Raw genomic sequence first — 21,873 nt, 5'->3', positions numbered from 1 at the left:
TGGCTCCGCTCCGAGCACCGCCGTTCCAGACCGGGCCTTGGCGGCGGCCGGCGCTGGTGGGGGCGGGTGCAGCGCGGCGGCTCCGCCAGGGGGTGCCCGGGGCCGCGGGGGGCGCCCGGACTGGAGCGGAGCGGAGCGGGACGCGGGCGGCGCCGCCGCCGGGGCTGGAGGAGGAGGAGGAGGAGGAGGAGGAGGAGGAGGAGGAGGAGGAGGAGGAGGAGGAGGAGGAACGCTCCGTTTCCGCGTTGTCCCGGGGCGAGGGGACGGCTCCGTGCCGTATCCTAGCGTGGCCCGTAGGGGAGCCGGGTGCGAGAGCGGGACCGGGCCGGGAACCGGAGGGCAGGTGGGTGTGCGGGGAGGACGCCGCGTCTGCGGGGGGAGCGGGTGGTGCCCCAGCCCGTAGCTCTCTGCTGGGTGGGAGTACGGGCGCTTCGTGCGGAGTTTCAAGTAGAGTTTTAGGTGTTGGGACGTACCGGCTGCCTGGATACCTGCAGGGAAACTGCTGTGGCTGGGGCCGGTGGGGTACGGCTCCTTCCCCTGGTGAGCTGGGACAGGGGAGCTGCTTTTGCGGAGGCGGACTGGGGCATCCTGACCCGGAGCTCCGCTGGTGGGAGACTCTTACCCAAAATGCTGCTGAAAGCAGTCTGGAAACACAGCGAGGTGAAATGCACAAGGCTGAATTTAGGTGGAATTCAGCCTCCTGAAGGTAACTGAATGTAAGTGACGGAGGTGTGGGGGGAAACAAGCCAGAAGTGGGAGGCTGAGAGTGACATGTGCCATCGAAAAATTATCAGCCCCGGCATGCTTTTGAGAGCTGTTGGGCTTGTGCATTTTGTGTGATGGGAGCAGCCACGTGCATCTTACAGAGGATGGATTGTCATGGTTCTTTTGGGCACTCCGACATGGGGTGATGGGTGCTTTTGTATGTGCAAATAAGAATGACATACTGTGCCCACCCGCAGGGTTTTTAGTCTGCTGCAGCGTGGGTCAGGTACTCCCCAGGGCCTGGTCAAAGTCCATGGCTTTCTTTTTGCTCATACCAACAACGTTCAGGGTGGTAAAGGTCTTGGAGTTATGGCTGGCCATGCTTGTGTGTTGTTCGAAGGCATCCTAGGATGCCTAAAATCAATGCTACAGCTTAAGGATGCTGAGAAAGGATATTTCATCTTCCAGATGTGATGGCAGGCCTGTGGCTCAGAGCCATGCTGGATAGCAAGTTTTTGGCAAAGCCTGGGGTCAGGCTGCTCAGTAGTTTCTCTGCCGGCCATGAACTGTGCTTTTCCTGGTTCACTTGAGGTTACCCGCAAAATAGGCTGGCATGTGGTTCTCCTGCAAGGGATTCCTTGACAAACGCTGGCCCGTGCTCAGTGCTTCCCTGCTATGTCCAATTCTTTCTAAGAAACTTGATGCTTCTCTGGAGGCTTGGAGGTGCTGATTCCACCCTACCAACCTCCAGCCGCAGAAGGCCTCCTGAGCTTTTTAGCATATCAGCATAGCGAAATGAGTCTCTCTAATTGGCCATTTAGATGCTAATTTGCTTCTCCTAGGCCTATGCCAGATCAACCTGCCCCAGAATGTGAGTCAGAAAGAGCCTGCTGTCTTCATGAATTATTCACTTTGCACAACGCACCTGCCTGGCTGGGGATCAGACGGAAATAGGGCCAAAGTCTGATAAATAAAGATACACCTTGGCAGGTGGAACAGTGCTGGCTTTCCTCCCCAGCACCGTAGGGTGCTGGGGAGCCGGAGGACTGCTTTGCTTGGGCAAAAACTGGTTCTTTATAGCTTACCATATATCAAGTAGCCACACTAATAAGTGCCTCTCATTAATACTGGATTGTTGGTACCGTATGTCAGTTTTCCTGTACAGCTGATTTTATCTTCCCACTCATAGGACTGGCAAGGACCTCTAGGGCACTGTATTTTATAAGCTTTTTAATGAGCTCTGTCTTAAAAGCAGTTAGGCTTTTTACCACTATTGCTGGGATTGGGAAACAGCTCTCATGCATGGGAACCTTCTTTGTTTCCCCCCCCCCCCAACCTCAGCCCCACTTACTCCTTTTCCAATTTGGCCTTACATTGATAATGACACTTTTCTCCCTTTCCATGTGCTGAGGCTGATTTGTGTTTACCTTGAGCTGGACCGACCAAAATCGAATACACAGCTCTGAATGAGGTCTTCCATCTTGCGCAGGTGCTGGTCCTGCTTGGATTGCGCCTTCATGGTGGGACAGACAGGTAGAAAGTCTGTATGATTGGGTTCTTAAGTTGTTGTCCCAAAGCTTCCTGAGGCTTTGTGGTGTTTATTTGGACATCGTGTTTTCCTTGTCTCTGTTGGCCCAAGCCACAGAGCTGCAAGTCAAATCTGATCATATTAGCTTCCTTGTGGCGCTTGGCTCTCCATCTGCTGCTAAGGGTTTGCACTATTGTGGGGATTTGTCACAGTAAGAAATGGCAAAAGGCCATTTCTCAGCTGTGCCCCTGTGCGCTGGCCCAGCGCTCTCCCTTCCTGAGAGCGGGGAGCAGGAAGGTGATGAGGATTGCTTGCCTCCTGCCTGCTTAGCCCCTATGAAACGTCGATGCTTGCAGCAGGCTGCTTTGCCACTGGAGAGGCTGACAAACTGCTAGATGCAGATGTGAAGGGGCAGTTCAAAGTGGTTTGTGTGTGAGAAAAACTTTTACAAAGCCCTGATTCAGGCCAGCACTTGTACTGGCACAGTTGCTCCCCTTCTCTGGCTCTGAGACTTGGCCGTATCTTGAAAGTCAAGTGTGTGTCTTCTGCCAGGCTTCTACAGCCCCAAGGGTTATTCTGTCACTTTAAAACAGTCTTGTGCTTTGAAATACAGCTGTGGCACTAGGATCTTTAAAACACGAGGGGAGGACTTGTATCTGGACTAAATAGCCTTTCCCGGCCTGCTCGCACTTGTATCCCTGCTCCGTGACTACTGTCTGGGAGGAAAAGGGACTGGCCAGCAGTGGGTGGGAGGCAGGGGCTGGGTTAACCTTATCTATCTCTACTAGTCATTTATCCTCTGTCATAGCAACAAGAGCAAACACTCACTTAGTTGCTACGGTTTCCCAGGGATAACGGGGTCTGGTGCACGGAGCAGAGAGTAATTACGCTGCCTCTTTGAGGGAGCAGCAGCTAAAAGGAAAAACAGGCCAGCATGGTACCTGGTGCAAGCTGGGAGTCCTGGGGGAGGTGATGCCCTTAAAGTAGGCGAGTTAATTACACCGGCACAGCTCAGCTTGGGAATTGGGAACTCATCTCTGGCCAACTGTTTAATTTTTATTTTTTAAATGAAGTATTTTAAAAAAAATTGCCTAATTAATTTCCTATAAAACCAAATTAATATAGACACGAGCTGCTTAGCTGAAATAACCAGGCAAATGAAAGCTGACTGGAGAGCTCCTTATGGGCCTGTATAGGACATTTTTATATTTGCAGTGCTCTGAGGAATTCATGCTTTGTGGGCACCTGTAATCAGCCCAGCAGCAGGAGGGCTCGTGCAGGCTGTGCTTTCGCTGCCGTAAGGAGGTGTTTTCTGCTGCAATGATTACTTCAATGTCAACAAGACCCTTCAGTTTTAACTTTGATGTAGTCAAGGTAAAGTCAAAATGTGTTTGAGGTGGAGGAGTGGGGAAGGGACTGATGCTAAAAGTGTACATGAGCTGAAAAAGGCAAGCTGATAAATTTGGGACAGAAAAATGTTAAGTGTGTTAAATACAGCGCTATAGCCTGGCTCAGGAAGTGCATGATCCAGGAATCTCTGGAGGCTGGGAGGGTATTCTGGAAAAGTATTGCTGTGTTGTGCTCTGTTCTTACACTCTTTGAGCACTGAACCTTCGGCATGACCTGCTACAACTGTGCTCTGTTATTAAGGTAAACATACGTGACGTTCATGTTGCTGTTCTGCTGAGAAAACTGGCCTTCTTTCACAGAAGAGCCTGAAATTCTTTGAAGAGCATCATGTCAAAGGGCTGCGTCTGTGTACTGCTGTCAGCCAGGGCTAGATATGGCACGTGCCAACGTGGCAACCTTCTGCCATCGCAGCCGCCAGTTGTAGTTGGTGCTGAATGTGCTGGTTATTGGGTCAGAAACCCCTCCCGCTGCTGTTCTGCTGCTGCTTCAGGAAGGCGTGCCTGCCGCAGGATCCACGGCTGTGTGGCTTGCTAGGGTGGCACGGAAGGGTGATTACCTCTACCCAGCCTGCGCCTGAGGCATGTGCTGCCACACAGCCAGCTGCAGCCAACCTTCGTCTTCCAGGCTGAGAAGTGGGAACTGTCCAGTGGGAAAGATCCTGCTCGCTTTGCTGTCTTGTGGTTGCTCTGCAGGGATGTGGGGCCAGGTCACCAGCATGACCCTGCTGCTGTTCCCTTCACTCACACCCCACCAGAAGACTTCTCCCTCGCAGACTGAGGTCATGTTCTCAGGTGCCTCGTTCTCTGGCTGCAGAGTCCAAGTCTCATCATGGAGACGGCAGAAGCAGCGCTACGTCAGAGCTGCAGGCAGAGATGTGCTCAGTTCTGCATCTCCTGAAATGCTCCTGGCCCCGTGCAAAGGGTTGGCTTGCTGTAGGGCAGCGCTCCTTCCTTGCAGCGCTCCCCTTAGCTTCTGTGCCAAGGGCAGCCAGGTGGACTCAGATTTAATGAGGCTTTGTTTCACATGATTTCCTCCATCATAGGAAAGGAACAAACAGGTGGAGGGTTTTTAAAGCAGGCCATAGAGTATTGATAAGAACTCCCTTTTAATTCTTAATTCAAGTAAAAAGCAGAATCTTGGAGTGGGAAGTTTCCTTTCTGTAACGCTAAGTATTGTGCTTCTCCTTTATTCTGTATGCAATGTACTTGCAGCAGGGCCAAGAGCTGTGGGTTTCTCTTGCTCTCACTGCTAGAGACTGGCTGCTTTTGCCCTTTGTTAGCTTGTTGAGAGGAGTAGAGGACAGGGAGGGGATGGCTCAGTGAGGTAGGTGCTAACTGGAGCATTTTTGAGGGAGAATGCAGTGGAGGCTGACTGCAAGAGGGGGATGTTTCACCACAGCCCATAGAAATGACTCCCTAGGCTGGCGTGGTTTTGCGATCTTAGTGTTTCTGATTAGGCTGATTGCACTGTACTTCTTGTCCTGTACAGAGATAAGAGGGAGGATGCTTAATGCCTTCCAGATACTGGTACCATTTCTCTGGCATTGTTCCTGTGGCCATGCAAGATATTCCTTTCCCGCCAGTCCTGGCAGTTCTCCTGTTTCTGCCCCAGCAGACTGTGGCCTGCAGTTCCATGTCATTCTTGTTTCCTTCTCTGAGGTAGTTGTGTCAAACCACACCAGGCTTTTTTCAGAAGCAAAGGTGCAAAGCCACCTGCAATGCCATTTTACATCAGAAGGAGCAGCAGATACCCAATGCTGCCAAAAGAAAATGCTCCTGTAAATATTTTAGGGAATAGTCTATCTGAGGACTGTTCGGTGATATGATAGATCTCTAGGCTGTGTTTTGTTTTCCTTCTCTCTTTTCAGATGCTGCTCAGGGAATGGTGAATGGAAAGCATATGCTGAGTAACAAGAGGCAAAAGAGCATGACATTGCTTGTTTTTGTTCAGTCCTGCTGGGAAAAGTGCACTGTGGTATGAGGCTGGAGAATGTGTTTAGGTCTCTCCTGAGAAAAATTGTTAGCTGATGTGCTCTATTCTGACTTGCCTTCAGCTCTGTTAGAGCAGATAAAGCTCTGCAGAGGAGGGGCAGATGTATTCAGCACTGCTTTCTACCCTGAAAGCACAGCTGCTGGCAAAGCAAACTCCTCTGCCCTGACCGTGGTATGGGGCTCATCTCCAGCTCTAGGTTTTATGCTAAACATGCCACAGCTGCCAAGCACTGGTCACGTCAGCATAGTTGAGTGCATTCAGCCTCGCCAGTGGACGCTGAGTGTGTGGGCTGTGCTATTCTTCAGGTGTACGTGAGTGGGAGGGAAGAGTACGTGGTATATCTGAAGATTAATTTAATATATGCATTTGTGTGGGGGGCTATATGTGCATATAATCCTGTAAGAACACATCAGAGGCTTGGAAAATCTCTGGAAAATCGCAGGTCAGCCATTCTGTGTGAAATTGTAGCTTCTCTCTGCTTCTAACACTGGCCCGGGGGCAGGAGCCTCCGTATTCTTTTGCTGTTGATGCTTGATTGCTCCCCTGTGTGTGAGCTGCTGTGGGACATGTGCACGGACCGCGTTCTCTCCTTGCTTGAGACTGTGAAGAAGATGAAAAGAACAGGAGGTGTTCTGGGACAAAATGGAAATGCAAACCCACAGCATGCTCTGGCACTGAGCAGAATGGGGAAAGTAGTTGGTAAATTGAAGATGCCAGGGTTCAAGGATTTCTTCTAGGGATGATCCCTTTCAAAAGTGATCACCTTAACTAATGTAGTAAAGGTTTAAAAAATTGTGTGACGCTTCTGTCTGTCCTTCCTGTCTCAACCCTCTTTCTCTGCCAAACCTTTCCTGCAGCCTCCCATCTCCTCCATGCTTCACTTTGCTGTACAGTCGGACTGTGCTGCTGAGCATTATGCTGAATTTTTAGAGCCTTCACCCTTTTTATACATCTTTCCTCTTGCACCAAAAGAAATCTGTGCTTCATGTGGAATTCCTCCTTTTCTCTCCTGCCTGTTGTAAGCACTGAGTTTTCAGACTCTCTCCAGAAATTGGATGGTCAGAGAGGAGGGAACTGGTTCATTTTTTTTAACCGTTTTGGCTCTCAAGGCTGAAATGGAGTTTGGGAGGAGATAGCTGTCAGTTCTCTAACACAGGTTAGTGTTTCTGTGCTGGGGGGGTGAGTGCAGCGTGTGGCACATGTGAGCCTAGCGTAAGGAGAGATCGATCGATTTGCACAAGCTGCGTGCCTGCCTGTGTAAGAGGGCCAAGGCCATGCAGCCTGTGATGCCTCTGTGCCTGGCACAGAAGCAGAAAGCTCTGTGTGTCAGCAGTAGATAGCAAGTGTAGGTGCAGCACGCTGAACCACGGGCACTGCTGGGGTAAGTGTGCTGTGGATTGAGACTGGAACATGTGTTTTCTTGGGAACTACTGCACAGTTGGCAGGTGATATACCTTGCCTGCTATTGTATCTGCTTTGTGTTTGCCAAACAGCATTAAACACGTTATCTCTGCCCAGCAGGTATGGTTTCAAAGCTGGCAAGTGTCTGTTCTGGGGAAGGTAAGTATTAATACCTGGAAATTTATGCATTAGGGCTTGTGAGACACGTGGTCTGCTGGAGGGCAAATCCAGCTGGAGAAAAGCTCAGTGCATCAAGACTAGTTTTGCCTCCACTGAAATCTTTTGACTGCATCTGTCCCTTGGTGCTTTCCGTTCTTCTGAGCTGCTGGCAGGACTCAGAACTGCTTAACTGCAAAGTCTCTTTTGGGGATACATTTCTCCCATGAGCAAGCGGAAGTTGGCTCTTGCTACCTTTACGAATGAGTTCACAGTGAAATTGTCATTGAACACAGGAATCACTGGTGTGACCATGCTGGTTACAGGAGCCGCAGTAGGAGATCTGCTGCAAGAGGTGCCGTCTTAAACATCAGAGAATGCAAACAAGCTGCTATTGTAGGCTGTAGTTATAAATATCAGGCTATTATGGAGGCAGTTTTAATGAACGAAATGACTTGCCACTGTTCATGCTGATTGTCGTGTGGGTTTTTGTTTGTTACCCCATTAAGAGGTAAAAAAAAGCAACTGTAGCTGCTTTGTGTTCTTTAGATTGGCTTTCTCTGTCAGTACTGCAGCGTTGGGGCTCTAGAGGTGATGGGGCAGAGATTATTCTTACAAACAATGCTCTTTAGTTTGAAATGAAAAATCAGAACTGACAAAGAGTTTTTGGCTTGTTTTCAGAGTACCATAAAATCTAAACTTCCAGCCTTGTCTTCAAGGTATTTGAAAGTATTTATTGGCTTATATTTTATGAGAATGATGGTATGTTTTTATCACTGTCTACGGGCGAGAGTCTGTCTGCTTCCACCCTGTGCAACGCCAGCAGATCACCTCTGTTTTGCTTGCCAGAAGAGTGGCCCTTCCAGATGGATAATAAGGCTGTACCAAGCACTGCCTTGTGCTTTCTTGAGGGTGGTGTGGCAGCTGTGCTCAGTGCTGGTGTTTGTTTCTTACAGGTGTGATCCCTGCCTCTCCTCCCCAGCCTGGTGCCATGGCTGACACGATTTTTGGCAGCGGGATGGGCCAGTGGGTGTGCCCCAACGACCGGCAGCTGGCACTGCGTGCCAAGTGAGTCCTCATCACCCTTCTTCTCTCCTTCCAGCCTCAGCTCTGGTCTGAATGGTTTCCTGGTATCTCTGTGGAGTGCTGGCCCACTGGCCTTGTCCATAGCCCAGTTGGGAGGCAGGAGTTTGCCCATCATGCAGACCCCTCTGTACCCTAGAAGTGTGCTGCTTGGGTGGGACAGGAGCCTGCTAAGCTGGGGCTTGGTGCTTGGCTGCTGCTCGGAGCTGCCAGCCTGCAGTGGAGTTCACAGCGTGGCTGGTGTGTGGTGGGAGTCCATCCCACCAGCCCTCCCCTGGGTGAAAGGAAGGGCTTTGGAGGCAGGCTCATATCTCTGCAGCACCCTAAATATAATTGAAAGCATCCCCCAGCTGCCAGCAATCTTTTGTTTTAGGAACCTGTCATTTGATCTCATTTTCCCCTGAAGTTAAATTACTGCATAACCTAAAGACAAATGGGATGGAGATGAGTCAAGCACTAGAACTGCATTTGTTTCTTGGATGCTTTCCTTCTTTGGCAGCCAGTACCATGCCACTGCCACCTCTGCTCTTGTCTGAACCTTTGGGGTCAGCCTGCTGCAGAGTGTTAGAAAATAGGAGGTCACCCGGTGTCTGAGGGGACTACCTGACTGTGAACAGTGCACACCACTGCCACTTCTCCAGCCTTCGCCTAAAAGCCTCGTTAAGACAGCTGTGTCTGATAGTGCCCTGCATTCTGCTAGCAGCTGTGACTTTATCCAGTGACCTCTAAACCCCTACTGAATGGTAATTAATTGAGCTGTGAAAGCTCCCGTCTGTCCCCAAGTGAGCTAAGGAGAAATGCTAGCTGCTGTATGTGAGGCACGGAGGGAAGTGGCTTGCTAAAGTCCTCATGTGGGCCTGGATTAGGCCAGGGGAAGAAGTTGCCAAATTTATATTTCCAAGCATGCCTGGTGATTTGTGTGTTTGAACTGAGGACCTTAGAGATGTGTGATCAGGAGGGAGGAGGGTGCAGGTAATCCCTGTGTTCAGGAGTCTGCTGTTGGCGTTTGTCGTGTCTGGCATCAGCACCCATCTCCGCAAGTGTACTTTCAGGATAGCCAGCCCTAGGTGCACTAGTTTTCTTCATGGGCAGAGCCAAACAGGAGTGAGGACATGGAGTGGTAAAATACAAACTAGAGCAGAAAGGGAAATGAGAGGGCAGGGAGAGACAGCGCAGCACTCGGTCCTGCTGGAGGAGTGATGCGGTGATCTGGTCAGTGAGAAGAAACTCCTGCTTTGGGTGTTAGCCAGGGAACAGACTTCTCTGATGGAAGGCTGACGTGGGCTCTGTATGCCTGGTGGGTTTGGCCTGTGGGGCAGGGCAGGGGTTTTGTGCTTTCCTTTCAGAGCTTAATTCTTCCCTCCACCGCCCCCCCCCCCCCCCAGGCTCCAGACGGGCTGGTCAGTGCACACGTTCCAGACTGAGAAGCAGAGGAAGATGCAGGCTCTGAGCCCGCAGGAACTTGAGGTCATCCTGGAAGTCATCCGCAAGGCGGAGAAATTGGACATCATCGAGCAGCAGCGCATCGGGTACAGTCACGTTCATTTGTCCCCTTTCCTCAGAAGGAAAGGTCAGTGCAGACAGAGGAGTGGCTCTCCCGGCTGCCTGAGCTCAGCCTCCATCAGTCAGAGCATCCCTTAGGTCAGTTATTTTTCCCTCCCATGTTGCTTGTTTGGAGGTAATGAACATTGGGAAGGATGTGATGTTTTCCTTCTCTCTCTGTCTCAAGCCTTTCTCGTGCCTTCTTTGAGCCTTGGAGCTTGCTGTGGTTGCAGCCACTGACACAGTCCCTGGTAAATGCAGCCTGTGCTAAGGCAGCTGTCCCAGTGGCTCTGGAAGAGGCTGGGGAAGATGCCGAGCTGTGCAGCTGCACCCACTGCTAGTGGGCAGCGTGGCTCTGAAACTGCTGCTGGCAGTGCAGTTAGCTTTTCCCTTGTCTGCGGCAGCCCCCTGGGATTTTGCTTGGAGCAGTGAATGAGTTTATGTTCTAGTTGGCTGAGCCCTCTGGAAGGGGTTTGCTAGCTTGACTTATTTAATTTATGGGCATCCTTTTGCTGCTGCAGATTTCCATTTGCTTTCAGGCCTGCTGGAGGTCTGGCCTCAGCTGCGTCTGTGGTCATCTTACACTGACTGCTTTTAAAGCTGGGGAATTCAGCAGTCCTGCAGCATTTCCCAGCAGTGTTTCATGTTCTCGAGACAGGAAACCCCAGTGGCTCCCAGCCCGTGTCCAGCAGGACCAGCTTCCTGCCCCTGCGCTTCACTCTGTCCCTGTGCAGTGCACGTCAGTGAGTGCTAACGAGAACTGGCAGTGATGTTTGTGTGATATATGGGAGACCCCAGAAGCAGCCAGCAACCCCGAGGGGCTTATCGTTCCTGTGCAGTTGTTGGTGTAGCTGCAGAAAGCGATAGTCTTGCTGTTCCCGTGCTGAAACATTCTCTGAAATGCCTTTGTTAACTCCTGGGAGTTCTCTTGTGCTGAAGTCAAGGATCATAAATCCACTAATGATGGCTCAGCCTGGCTGTGCTGTCTGACCTCATCACCATAGGCAGTACCTCTTTCAAACAGACCTTGCCTCCTCTCAGTACGGGACTTGGTTGATGGGACATTAGCGCTAATGAGAATGGGGTTGCATGGGTAGCAAGATTGCGCTTCATCCCTGAGCCGCATGCACACGCATGGCTGCAGCTGGTCGCTGCCTCTGATAAATGACCTGGCTGTTATCTTCCCCATCTACAAATGGATGCCTGAGGATTGCCAGGCAGTGATCTCATGACAGCAACCTTGCTCTGCATGCTGTCCACATCCTGCATCCTAATTGCTTATCCTGCCTTCATTCCCTTTTGTAGTCCTGCTGCTACAGACATTGTGCATACATATGTGCTTCCTGTCTTCCAAGCGGGCTGTCGAACGAAGCGGGGAGCAGTTACTGGCATTCCTGTGCTGCAGCTGGGCTCATTTTGGTCTGACGGCTTCAGTCTCGCATTCCTGCTTCTAATGGGGTGTGGGCAAGTCATGTGCCTGCAGTGCTGCTTTCAGGGAGTATATGTAAAAATGGAGCAGGGTTTGGCAGGTCTAACTTCTCTGCCCTTTCCTGGTGCTGTTTGACTTGCCCTGATCCGAGCGCTAAAGGCTTTTCCTACTCTACAGGCAGGAACTCATTGTGCTGAGGCTGTGTGGCCCCAGTGACATTGAGCTCCTGAAGGGTGTAGGATCAAGCCCCTCTTGTGAGCTGTCTGCCCTGCACCCACTAGCTGAGTCAGGCCTCTCAGTGGTATTTGCAGTTTTGATTATTCTGGGCTTGGTGAGCATCAGTAGATGGACTTAGGTTTGTATCCCCTGAAGACCAAGAGCCAGCTAATAGGAAACACTGAGTGCAGAGACTGAAGTGAAAGTACATATGGTCCCAGCAAGGGGCCCAAAACTGCACGGAAGAAGCAAAGGTAGGCTTAGTCTGGAGCACACGTCTGCAGGTTTTTGGCATGCCTCAGTACCATGTGCTTCAATTTCCAAGGTGAGTGCTGTGACCTCTGCTCTGCCTCTTCGCCTGCAGGCGCCTGGTGGAGCGGCTGGAGAACATGAGAAAGAATGCGATGGGGAATGGCCTCTCGCAGTGTCTGCTCTGCGGTGAACTGCTCGGGCTGCTGGGGAGCACGTCAGTCTTTTGTCAGGATTGCAAAAAGGTGGGTTTGGTCACACAGGTTCCTGCCTGTTGCTGGTAGCAGATCTGTCTAGGAAAGGCTACCAGGCCTCTTGGAAGCTAGATAGCTCTGCGGAGTTAACTTACCTTAGCCCCACTTGTCTAGGTTGGTGCTGTCAGACCATCAGGTTTTCTCTTGCACCGTGGTTATCGTATTCCTCAGGATCCCGAAGTGCCTAAACTGCACTTAGTGCTGAGATGGAGTGCATCAGCCCTCTATGCGTCTCCTACTCTGGGTTTACAGAGTGGGAGAAGGGGCAGAAATGTATGGCCATCAGAGGCAATTCATAAAAGAGTCTGTGTGCTTTACTGTTATTTACTGCAAGGTCTGCCCTTAGGCCTTCCAGTAACACCTGTCTTCAGAGGACTCAAGTCCATCTTCAAGTTCCAAATCAGTGTAAGGTTTCCAACTTTGATACATAAATTAGACTGTGCATCAATGACTGCCTGTGTTTATGTATGTTGTTGGCAGGAGACTGCACGGGTGCTGTTTGAAAGGCAGCATCAGTTTTCAGGGAGACTGCTGTTCTGCCAGCGCCCTGGGAGATGATTGTTGCTTGCCTAGACTCTGCAGCCAAGGGGTTAACCTGTATTGCTGTGGAGATGATGATCTCCAAGGCAACCACCTTATCCTCCCTCTGCTGGGAGGCTGTTTTTCCTGCACTTGAAGCCCATCTTTCCCTGGGGAGATACCTCAGTAAGTGACTTTGCCTCAGCATGTTGCCTGGGGAGAGGTGAGGGTACCTGCTGGGTGCAGGAGTGTTTCTGACTTGCTGGTAGTAGGGTGGAACAGAGCAGCCTGTGCTGACTCTGTCCCTGGTGGGTACCAGAGCCAAGGAGACACTTGCCGCTATCACCCACCCTGTCACTGAGGAGATGTCCCGTGGAGCCCACAGGACAGCACTGAGTAAAACCTGCTCTTTTACTGTGGAGTGGTGCCTGTTGGCACCTCTGTGGTTAAGCAGCCATGCAGGCCACGATGGAGAACCTTTAGTGCTGGCACTGCTGGAGTTTGTGAGATGCAGTTCTCATGCAGAGCAGGCTGCCGGGCTGGGTCTGCACTGGTCCACGGTTGGCTGCAGCGCTGCTGGGCTTAGAGCTCTTGTAAGAGAAGAGCGGGAAGGGAGGTGGGTGCCCCTTGCAGTCAGAACCGAGGTCCCAGCATCCCTCCATATGTGCTTGCTAGGCAGGGAGCTGCTGTGAGCTGTGCTGCCGTTGCTGTTGAGTGAGTTTCTCCACTGGATCCAATTTGCAGAAGTAGCTTGACTGAGGCAGGGGTTATACAGAAGATTGCTTGTAAGGCAGCAACTGGGAAAGTAAATGCAAATCTTTGAACGCCTGGGTCCTAAGCCAAGGAGGAAGTAGCTTTTTAGGAAGGGGTGGGGAAGGAAGCAGCAGTGAGGTACTGGGAAGTGAAAGGTCTGGTTTGAATGGGAGCTACAGGGCAGCTCTCTTGGAGAGGAGCTTGGGCTCTGTGCACATGCGCCTGTGGAGAGTAAAGGTCTGGGTGGCAGACAGGAGATGGCTAGCTGTTTCCTGCATTTCAAGCACGCGGAATAACAGGATATGCTGTATTCTTGCCTTCTTCCCTTGGCGATTCTGCTCTTACCTTGTCCAAAGCCAGCTAGGTCACATTGCCACAGTGCTTTCTAACCTCCTTCCTGTGACCCCTGTATGCTAGTGAGGAGGCAAAAGCTGATTCAGACACTTCCCTGCCCTGTCCATTTGCAGTTGCAGGTAGTAACCCCCCAGCTAGCGAGGCTCTGTGAGCCTGAGGGTCCAGGAGGGCTGTGACCAGAAAACCCCAGAGAGGGGCTGTTTTTTTTTTTTTTTTATGGTTATTCCCTTTTTGTCTGGAGTCTGTTGGGCAGTTCAGGCGCATTCATATCCAAGTTGATTTAAGGTGAGACCCTACTTTTCCAGTGTGCATTTTGCAGCTGCTTTCAGCTTGGCTGCACTTTTCAGCTGTGTGCAAGCTCAGGGCAATGCTGGCTGGGTGCCCTGGTCTTCTCCCCTTATTGCTTTTTAATGTTGTGGAGTGAACTCAGGGAACAGTCAACCCTTCGGCAGAGTACACAGAGTGGACTGTTACTTTAAGCTTGTTCCCTCTCGTCCAAGGATATCCATCACTCGTGCAGTCCTGTATGCAATAAGCGATGACTTGTCGGGGAATTATGCATTTTTAAAGTTCATATTTTTTCTTGCTAGCGTTGCTCTGTTACCATCTCATTGCAGCCTGTTTAATTCAATAACAGGAATTGTTGTAATGATGTATCTGAAACGTAGCAAAGAACTTACCTTCAGCAAGTCCCTTCTGCTGAATCGAGGTTCTATATTTCTTGTAGCCTGATGGATTTTCTGAGTGCCACTTTCTGTTTTATGAAGAATGTTTTTAATATTAGTTTTTATTATCTTAGAAATAAATGCATTATGGCAAGACAAAGATGTATGCAAATGGAGATGTGTTAACAATAGCAGTAGTTAGACAAAGCATAATGTGTCATTAACCATGCAGAGGGTATCAGTATCATATATAAAAGGTGAAGTATAAGTAGAAGAAGGTGCTTTATCCTGTATTTAATGAAGAATAGGGCAGCGTCTAATGTCCTTGATTTTTATGTCTTCTTCTGAGGGGTTGTGAGTGATGCTCAATTTTCCAGCTAGTCTGCAGAGAAGGGGAGGAGGAAAGCCCTGTTTTGTATTGGAACTTTCAAAATTTATGGCTAGGAATAAAATAGCTTGGAAACTTCCACTAGAGGGAGTGTTTGAATCTGCTATACGTGTGGGGATTGGGATCTTTGAGGGTATTTAAGACTGAGTTGCTCCCTCAGATATTGGTTTGAGGGAGGGAGAATTTGGGGTAATTCAGGTGGTGTCTGCTAATTGCATCTGCAGTCCCCCTTGGCTTGGGTAGCACCATGTTGAGTATTGATGCACCAGACCCAATAGGTTGTTTCTTATTTCTCTGGGAGGATGAGGGTGAGGACAGCAACAGAGAGATGGAGAGGAGCACCAACCTCTGTGGGTGCTGCCTCCTGCTTTCTGTGCAGCATGAGTCAGGGACAGACCTGCCTCTGGACTACACTGATGAAAATAGCTGGGTGCATTTATTCATGCAATGAAGCCATTGCCTCAGGTACCGTCGTTCTGCCACTCTCCTCCTCCAGGTGTGGGCACTGAGGGCTAAGTAAGCCACTGAGACTTTCGTCCCTGGACACAGACCTTCTGGCTCAGAGGAGGAGCAGCCTGGTTAGGGGGATATATAAAACCTTAGCTGGGAAGATTAAATTCACATGTCTTTCTAAGCAAGGTTTTGCTCTCCAGGGCCCTCTTGTGAATGGCTTTCGCTCTGTGAGGATCAAAGAATTCATCCAATTTCTCATTCAAGCTGTAAGCCAAGCCTGATACACATCAGCTTCATTATATAATATTAGGTGATTCAGGTTGTAAATGGCTTGTAATGCCAGCGGAGACATGAAAGTTCCCTTGTGCAGCAATAGAGGCCGTGTGGCTCTATCAAACATTCTGCTCAGGAAATGTGCACGTAGGCATGGTTGTGCCCGCTTCCTAAGCAGCCACAAATCAATAACTGCTGAGTGCGTGCTGCAATGGAGGGGAAGCTGTGGCATATCAGACTGCCTATGTGAGGGGAGAATTTCCAGTCATGCACAAACTTGTGCTTGTTTTGTAGTTGGTTTCAGCTGCTTTCCATGCCACAGTGATTGGGTTTTAGGATTTAGAGGAATTTAACAAACCGCTCTGGAAATATGCCTATTGGTCATGGGGTTTGATTTGCCCTGTCCGGTTCTCTTCTCTCCCTGGAGTCAAGGACCATGCTGTAGATTTGCCTTTGTCTCATGTCCATATGGACCTGAAGCAGCTTCCTGCAATCGGTGGTTCTCCAGGATAAGTTAGAAAATTGTGCCCTGTTTAGGTTTTTAAGGAAAGCAAAACAGCACTGTTGGGACAGATGCTTCTCGACTTTCTCTCTCCAAAGGGCTATATGACTGTGGGGAGTTGCTAATGCCACCTTTTTTTCCCCTTTTTTTCTCTCTCCTTGTTTCAGAAAGTGTGCACCAAGTGCGGAATAGAAACCTTTGGAGCCCAGAAACGTCCTCTTTGGTTGTGCAAGATCTGCAGTGAACAGAGAGAGGTAAAATACAGCTGTGGAGAGATGGGGCTCAGCAGCATGCACCTACCTGCCCCAAGTCTGTGCTGAGTGTGTGTGGGCTCTTCCTCGTGCTTGGGCACTTGGAGGGGAGCTTGGGATGGAGTCTGGGAGCTTTGGCTGGAGGCCAGGCAGGCTCAGTGAATACACACAATGGTGACAACTTTGGTTTATGAGGAGGTGGAGGGGAAAAAACCACACGAGCCCCTGCAGCCTGTATGCCTTTGTGGAATTTTTGTAGCTATGGTCATAAAGAGACTGTTACCTTCTGCTGCTGTGCTCTTTCCCTCCTAGCTCTGTGGCAAATAAACTTGGCTAACACTGGTTCTTTAATACAGCTGGAGAGATCTAGAGTATAGCTGCAGTATTTGTCCCTCTAAAAATAACTACGATTGCAGCTTTTAAGTCTGTTTTCCTCCCTGCCTGCAAATTCCCATAACTTGCCAGTGTGTGAGAATCCTAATGCAGGTCTCTAAATTTTTATATCCTTCATCCTTGACTTTACACTGCAAAAAGTAATGGCCTACCTCAATTCTTGTCTGCCAGCCAGCATCCACCAACATCAGGGCTCACTGCTCTACAGTGAAGTGAAGTCAGTGAATTTGTTCTGTGATTACAGAAGGATTTTCATTTGTTCCCATCAATTTATTTTGGGCTTTTGCTTGTGGTCCTTGAACATCAATCCAGTGCAGCTATTTCTGACCACTGCAACCAACTGTGAAACCTGGATGCTCTGCTAAATCAATTTTTGAAGTGTAGTGAGAGCATTTGTGCAGGTGTTTGAGATGCTGAAATTTTTTTTAGACTAGTTGTGGAAACTTAACATTGCTTAGGTTTTACATAGGAGGGGTTGGTTTGTGTGGGAGCACTTGCAAAGTTTGTGTTCAGGTAAGATGAGGGGTACATGGATGCTGCTGGTCTTTCACTTTTGAGCAGCATTGTGGGTGTGGGTAGGGCAGGCAGAGAGCATTCCAGCTCCCTGGATATTGCTAATAATTTGATAAACTGAATCACCCAGATGTTTTGAATACCAGATGGAGGTCCCAAAACGGAGAGTGAGGCAGGTCAAAAGACTTTCTGTGTTCTGCAGGGAGATGGTTATGGGACTAAAATTGACTTTATTTCTTTGATTCTGTTCTTTCTGTATTTTTTTTTCTTATCTCACAGTGTACAATTGGGGTTTTTTCCTATTTCTTATAAAAATAATGAGGAGCTGTGGTCACTGGACAAAGAAGAATACTAACCTGTCCAGTAAGCCTTACGTGTGGCCAGTGTGTGAGGGTACAGTAACCTTCAGAGCTCATTCTCTCTGTGAAACCTGAGATACAGCCAAAGTGCTTCCCTAACAAAAATGGATGGAACTTTCCTTCTTAAACTAAAAAATAGCCTCATCTTACCTCCCAACCCTAAGCTTCATCTTTATTTTTTGATCCTTTTTTAAGGTCAGTTCAGGTCTGTCTCCTTTCTTGTTTGTGGGGGTGCTGGTGCCTTGACAGGAGAAGGTTGGAAGGGTCACAGCGTGGACACGCAGCCAGGCATCAAGTCATATATCCCCTCCGTCTTCCCACTTGCTCTACTTTTATTTTGGGGGAAAGTAGGGAAGCATTGAGAATTAGCAGAAGCCTTGAAGCATGTCAGCCAGGGTAAGGAAGCTGAGACAATATCAGAATAAATGCCTGGAAGGTGGCTTTGATCAGGTCTTCCTTAAGAGTCTGTGTGAGGAAGAGGATGAGGTTCTTAGGCCTCAGGCTGATAGCTGGTACTAGTGCAGTCCCTGAAGCTGGTTCGGGTGTCATGATATTACAGGGCATGCACTAAATTACCAAGTTTCTTTTTAAGGGCTTGTGTTCACAACCAGTTCCTTGTTGCCGTCTGTTTCCGTGATCTGGATATATCTTGTATTGCCATCTGCTCTGGACCAAACCCATTTGGCCATGCTCTTTGCTGAAGGTTATATTTGCTATCAATGAGTGCAGATGGATGCCTGCTCTTTGGGATCAGATATTCTCATTTCTGTCTAACCTCTGAATTCCGTGCATGGCAAGTAGGTATCAGCCCGATTTTATTTCCTGGTATCCAGGCAGGGAGCTTCAGAAATGCACCGAAGCACTTTGGGTCGTGTGATGCAGTAACAAGTCAATAGCACCCTTCTTCTCTCCCCTTCTCAATGCACAGTGTGACTGAGCAAGGTTCTCCTTTAACCCATACCAACAAAACACATGCTTAAAGTAGGATTGTCCCAGGCCACGGATCTCTGGCAACACCTCCCAAATTGTCAGGCCCCTAAACTTGACCAGCTCTAGTGGGTGAGTGTTTGATGCTGGTCTGGAGTGCTCCCCTCAGCACTGAGGTGAGATGGGGTGTTTCCAAGCTAGGTGATTCCCTCCGCATCAGCGCTTTGATCGCCATCTAATTTTCTGAACCAGTGCTCAAGCTATTTTGGCATGATATTTATGAAGTTCTCAACTCTGTTAGCGAGAGACTGTCAGGCACTGAAGTGAGAGAGGGAGGTCATTTGGTAATGCATGGACTAAATGATGTTGGCTAGAGTTAGTAAGTGTCATGTGGCTGGGACAAGAGCCTAGGTTGTCCCCTTTAGCGTCTGCCACACACTGAGTGAGCATGTGAGTCTTGTGGTCCACCAGGATCTCAAGCCAGGGTGGTGGGGGTTGGACAATCACATGTACTAGCTAACAGATACAGTGTGCAGCATTGTTCATACATGTGGAAGTTTTCACCCTTCCATCTTCCTTGTTATTATTTATCTCTATAGGCTTGATTTAGGCTAGCATAAGTTTAGTGCCATGTGGTAGTCATCTCCCCCTTTTGCTGTGTGGACAGAATCTGTGCTGGCTTCAGTTACAATTAAATCATCAGTATGGCTGGGTCAAAATGAAGACCAAAGTAGCAAGCTGTTGTTTACATCAATTTTTCAGTTGGAGTTGAATGCTTGATGCCCATAGATCCCTTTGGGAATCCCAGCCTCAGCCATTCAGAAGTGTTCTTTGCTGCTTTCTCTTTCCTTGAAAACCTCCACTGGGAGGGCTGTGCTGCATTGCAATGACGAACAAGTTGCTCTGACACTGTCTTATTTCTGGAGAGTGGAGGAGATTAATGGATTCTGCCTGCTGCTTGTGTCCCAATCATCCAGAAGCAAAACAGTGCGTTCAGCAGCACTCGAGCTGCCAAGCATGATGTGTAAATGCAGAGTGAGGGTCTCTGAGCTGCCAGAGAGGCACTGGGAGGAAAGTACTGTGTTCTAACATGGCCAGGACCTGACAGAGCCTGGATGTTCCTACTGGCAAAGAGAACATCCCCAAGGACCAGCAGACACCTCTGCATCATAAGTGCATCTCTTCTTCCTGAAATAAGACAGACTTCATCTGCTTTAGGCCAGAACTGGCCTGTTGGAGGTACCACTTGTCCCAGCTGTTTGCAGAAGCATCTATTGAAAAGTCCCTTTTGTTCTTCCAGGATTCTGTGGACATCCTCCTTGGCAACGTTTTCTGAGCACAGTGGAATTAAAGCAGGTGTGGATCGTGTTTTATTGTTCTTGCAAGCAAGGGTAGAAGCAAATTCAGTCAAGCTCACATTCACTTTCGAGGGCAAGAATCTCCCTTCCTTCTTCCCTCCTCCATGTGCTGCATTGCCTTTCTTGGCTTTGCATCTTGGATTGCCTTTCTGGAGCCTGAGTATGGAGGGCTGATCCTCCTTGGGGCAGTCCTGTTCCTGCACGTGTATGAAGTCCTGTGGCATGATGAGGGACGCTGATCACTGATTGCAGCAAACATTGGCCACAGGTTTGCAGTGAGCCTGTTTGCTAACTTGGCAGTGAAGCAGTGATGCACCCATGGGAATGAGAGTGCAAGGCAGAAAGGGAGCAAGTCCTCCAGAAAAAACAGGCTTATTGCAGTGGCTGTCAGAGGAACAAAACTGCCTGGGAGGAGCTGTGGTGGGCATGTATACAGCTGGAATGATTGCCTGCTGCCAGGCCTCTGGCAGAGCACGTGAGCTTAATAACAGCTTGGGCAGCGATGCTCGTGTTGAATTAGCTGCATGTGGCTGAAGTCTGCCTGTCACCTCCTGGCCTGAAGGGGAAAGGGGACCTGCTGTGTTTTGTCAAATCCCTGCCCAGCTGTTTAACTCTCTGCACAGCCTTGTTTTGACTGATACCACCAGGTTCTGCAAAGCACCTTCCTGAATTACCACTTTATATATATATTTTTTATATTCATAATTAGCGATGCTATCATCGTAATTAAAATCCTCTTGGAAGCGTTCATGCACATTTACATTTGAATTGACACATCCAAATTTGTAGCGATAATGAAAACAGTTTAAGTAGGGTGGGGGGAGATAGCTTTTTTTAAACCCCATTGGATATGAAAGAATGTGTCAGCTATCAGGGACCTGTTAAAGTTTTAATTTGCCCCCTCTGCTTCACTTTCCCTTTAATTTCTTCTCCTTTGCTAAACGGCATTTTCATGGCTGGCTGCATTTCTTGGTTTATCACAATAAACCATGCAGAGGAAGAAGATTACTGTGCTGGAGGAACGAAGTTGTCTCCTCCCCTTTTGCCCCCAGGGCTTCCCTTTTCATATGTGCACTCATACCATTTTGAACATTATAAACCAGCATAGCCCAGGGTTATTCCTGCCTGGCATGATGATTTCTTGGCAAAATACCATACCGATGGAGGGGAGTGTTTATTTTGGGTGACTCTGGATTGAATCAGTGATGTGCACCTGTTTGCAATTCAAAGAACTCATCAATAGCCTGCTGTATTATTTTGGGGGGTGGTAGCAAGTGGTTAGACTCAAAATAGTGTCCTTTAGAATAGAGCCACAGGGAAAAAAGAGGCCTGATTGAGAGGGGAATGATAAACTGTCGAAGGCTGGCAGCCATTGCAGCTTGAGAAACATCGGGGTCAGAGGTGCGATAGATTTTGCTATTCCGGAAACAAAGCACCGAATAGCAATTTCACTGCCTTTTAATTTTCTTCATCCTCAAGTGCTGAATGTGGGAGTTGACAACAGATTGCTGTAAATAATGTAATTGGAAATCTCTGTGTTATGGAAAAGCAGATGAATGCAAATAACGAAGCTGAAGAGCACTTGCTCTTTCTCCCTGCCAGTGGTTTGCAGCCTGCCAGAGCCGTGGTGGAGAGCTGGGACAAAGTGAGTGTGTGGGCATGTGCTGCATGAGGGCAATGGCAACGAAGTCCTCCCAGGGTGGTTGCATTTGCAGGTGCCTTTCTCTTCATTAAGCATTGTAGCCCACGAGAACCTGCTCCTCCGCCTTTTGGCTGCTGGGGGATTGAGCCAATAATGCTGGTGTCAGCATGGAAAGCTAAAGGTAGCTGTTTTCCTCTCGCACAGCCCAGCCCGGACTGCTGCGAAGGAAGGGGGCTGCAGAATGAGAACAGCTACTGCATGGCAAGCAGTAGGTGGTAGAGCAAAATGTGGCTTTGCAGCGAAGATCCTTTCTAAGCATCTCTGTTTAGGGGACTTGTGGCTTGCTGAAGCGAACTCTGGGGGGCTGCAAGTGTTTGTTATGATTCCTTCAGCTGTGATCCCATCCCCTCATCAGCAAGTCCTAATGTTCTCTCTGTTTAGGAGCTTGTTTTGGCACTTACATGTTCAGAGAAGGAGAAAGAGGAGGGATAAGTTTGAGCAGTAACATGCATTTCACCAGTGCCCAGTGATTCTCCGTTAGGTCCCACTTACAGGCTG

At 49.1% G+C, this 21,873-nt stretch overlaps 1 protein-coding gene across 3 annotated transcripts in view; it reads left to right on the top strand.

The window, feature by feature from the left end:
- Positions 1-208: 208 nt before the first annotated feature.
- The window catches only part of RPH3AL (rabphilin 3A like (without C2 domains)), a 42,784-nt gene continuing 21,119 nt past the window's right edge, over positions 209-21,873 (top strand). Inside the window, exons 1-5 of one of the 3 annotated variants that reach the window (XM_069791039.1) lie at positions 209-343; positions 8,149-8,260; positions 9,661-9,804; positions 11,827-11,956; positions 16,040-16,126. In XM_069791039.1, coding sequence (XP_069647140.1) covers positions 8,184-8,260; positions 9,661-9,804; positions 11,827-11,956; positions 16,040-16,126 — 438 coding nt within the window. In that variant the 5' untranslated portion in view covers positions 209-343; positions 8,149-8,183. Of the gene's footprint in view, positions 344-3,278; positions 3,608-4,461; positions 7,196-8,148; positions 8,261-9,660; positions 9,805-11,826; positions 11,957-16,039; positions 16,127-21,873 lie in introns of those variants that run through there. The other 2 variants (XM_069791040.1, XM_069791038.1) reach the window with 2 other exon arrangements.

The sequence above is a fragment of the Haliaeetus albicilla genome, chromosome 9, assembly GCF_947461875.1.
Source record: "Haliaeetus albicilla chromosome 9, bHalAlb1.1, whole genome shotgun sequence".
Classification (NCBI taxonomy): Eukaryota; Metazoa; Chordata; class Aves; order Accipitriformes; family Accipitridae; genus Haliaeetus; species Haliaeetus albicilla.
Note: the sequence above shows the minus strand (reverse complement) of the source record. Positions and strands in the feature narration are given on the sequence as shown.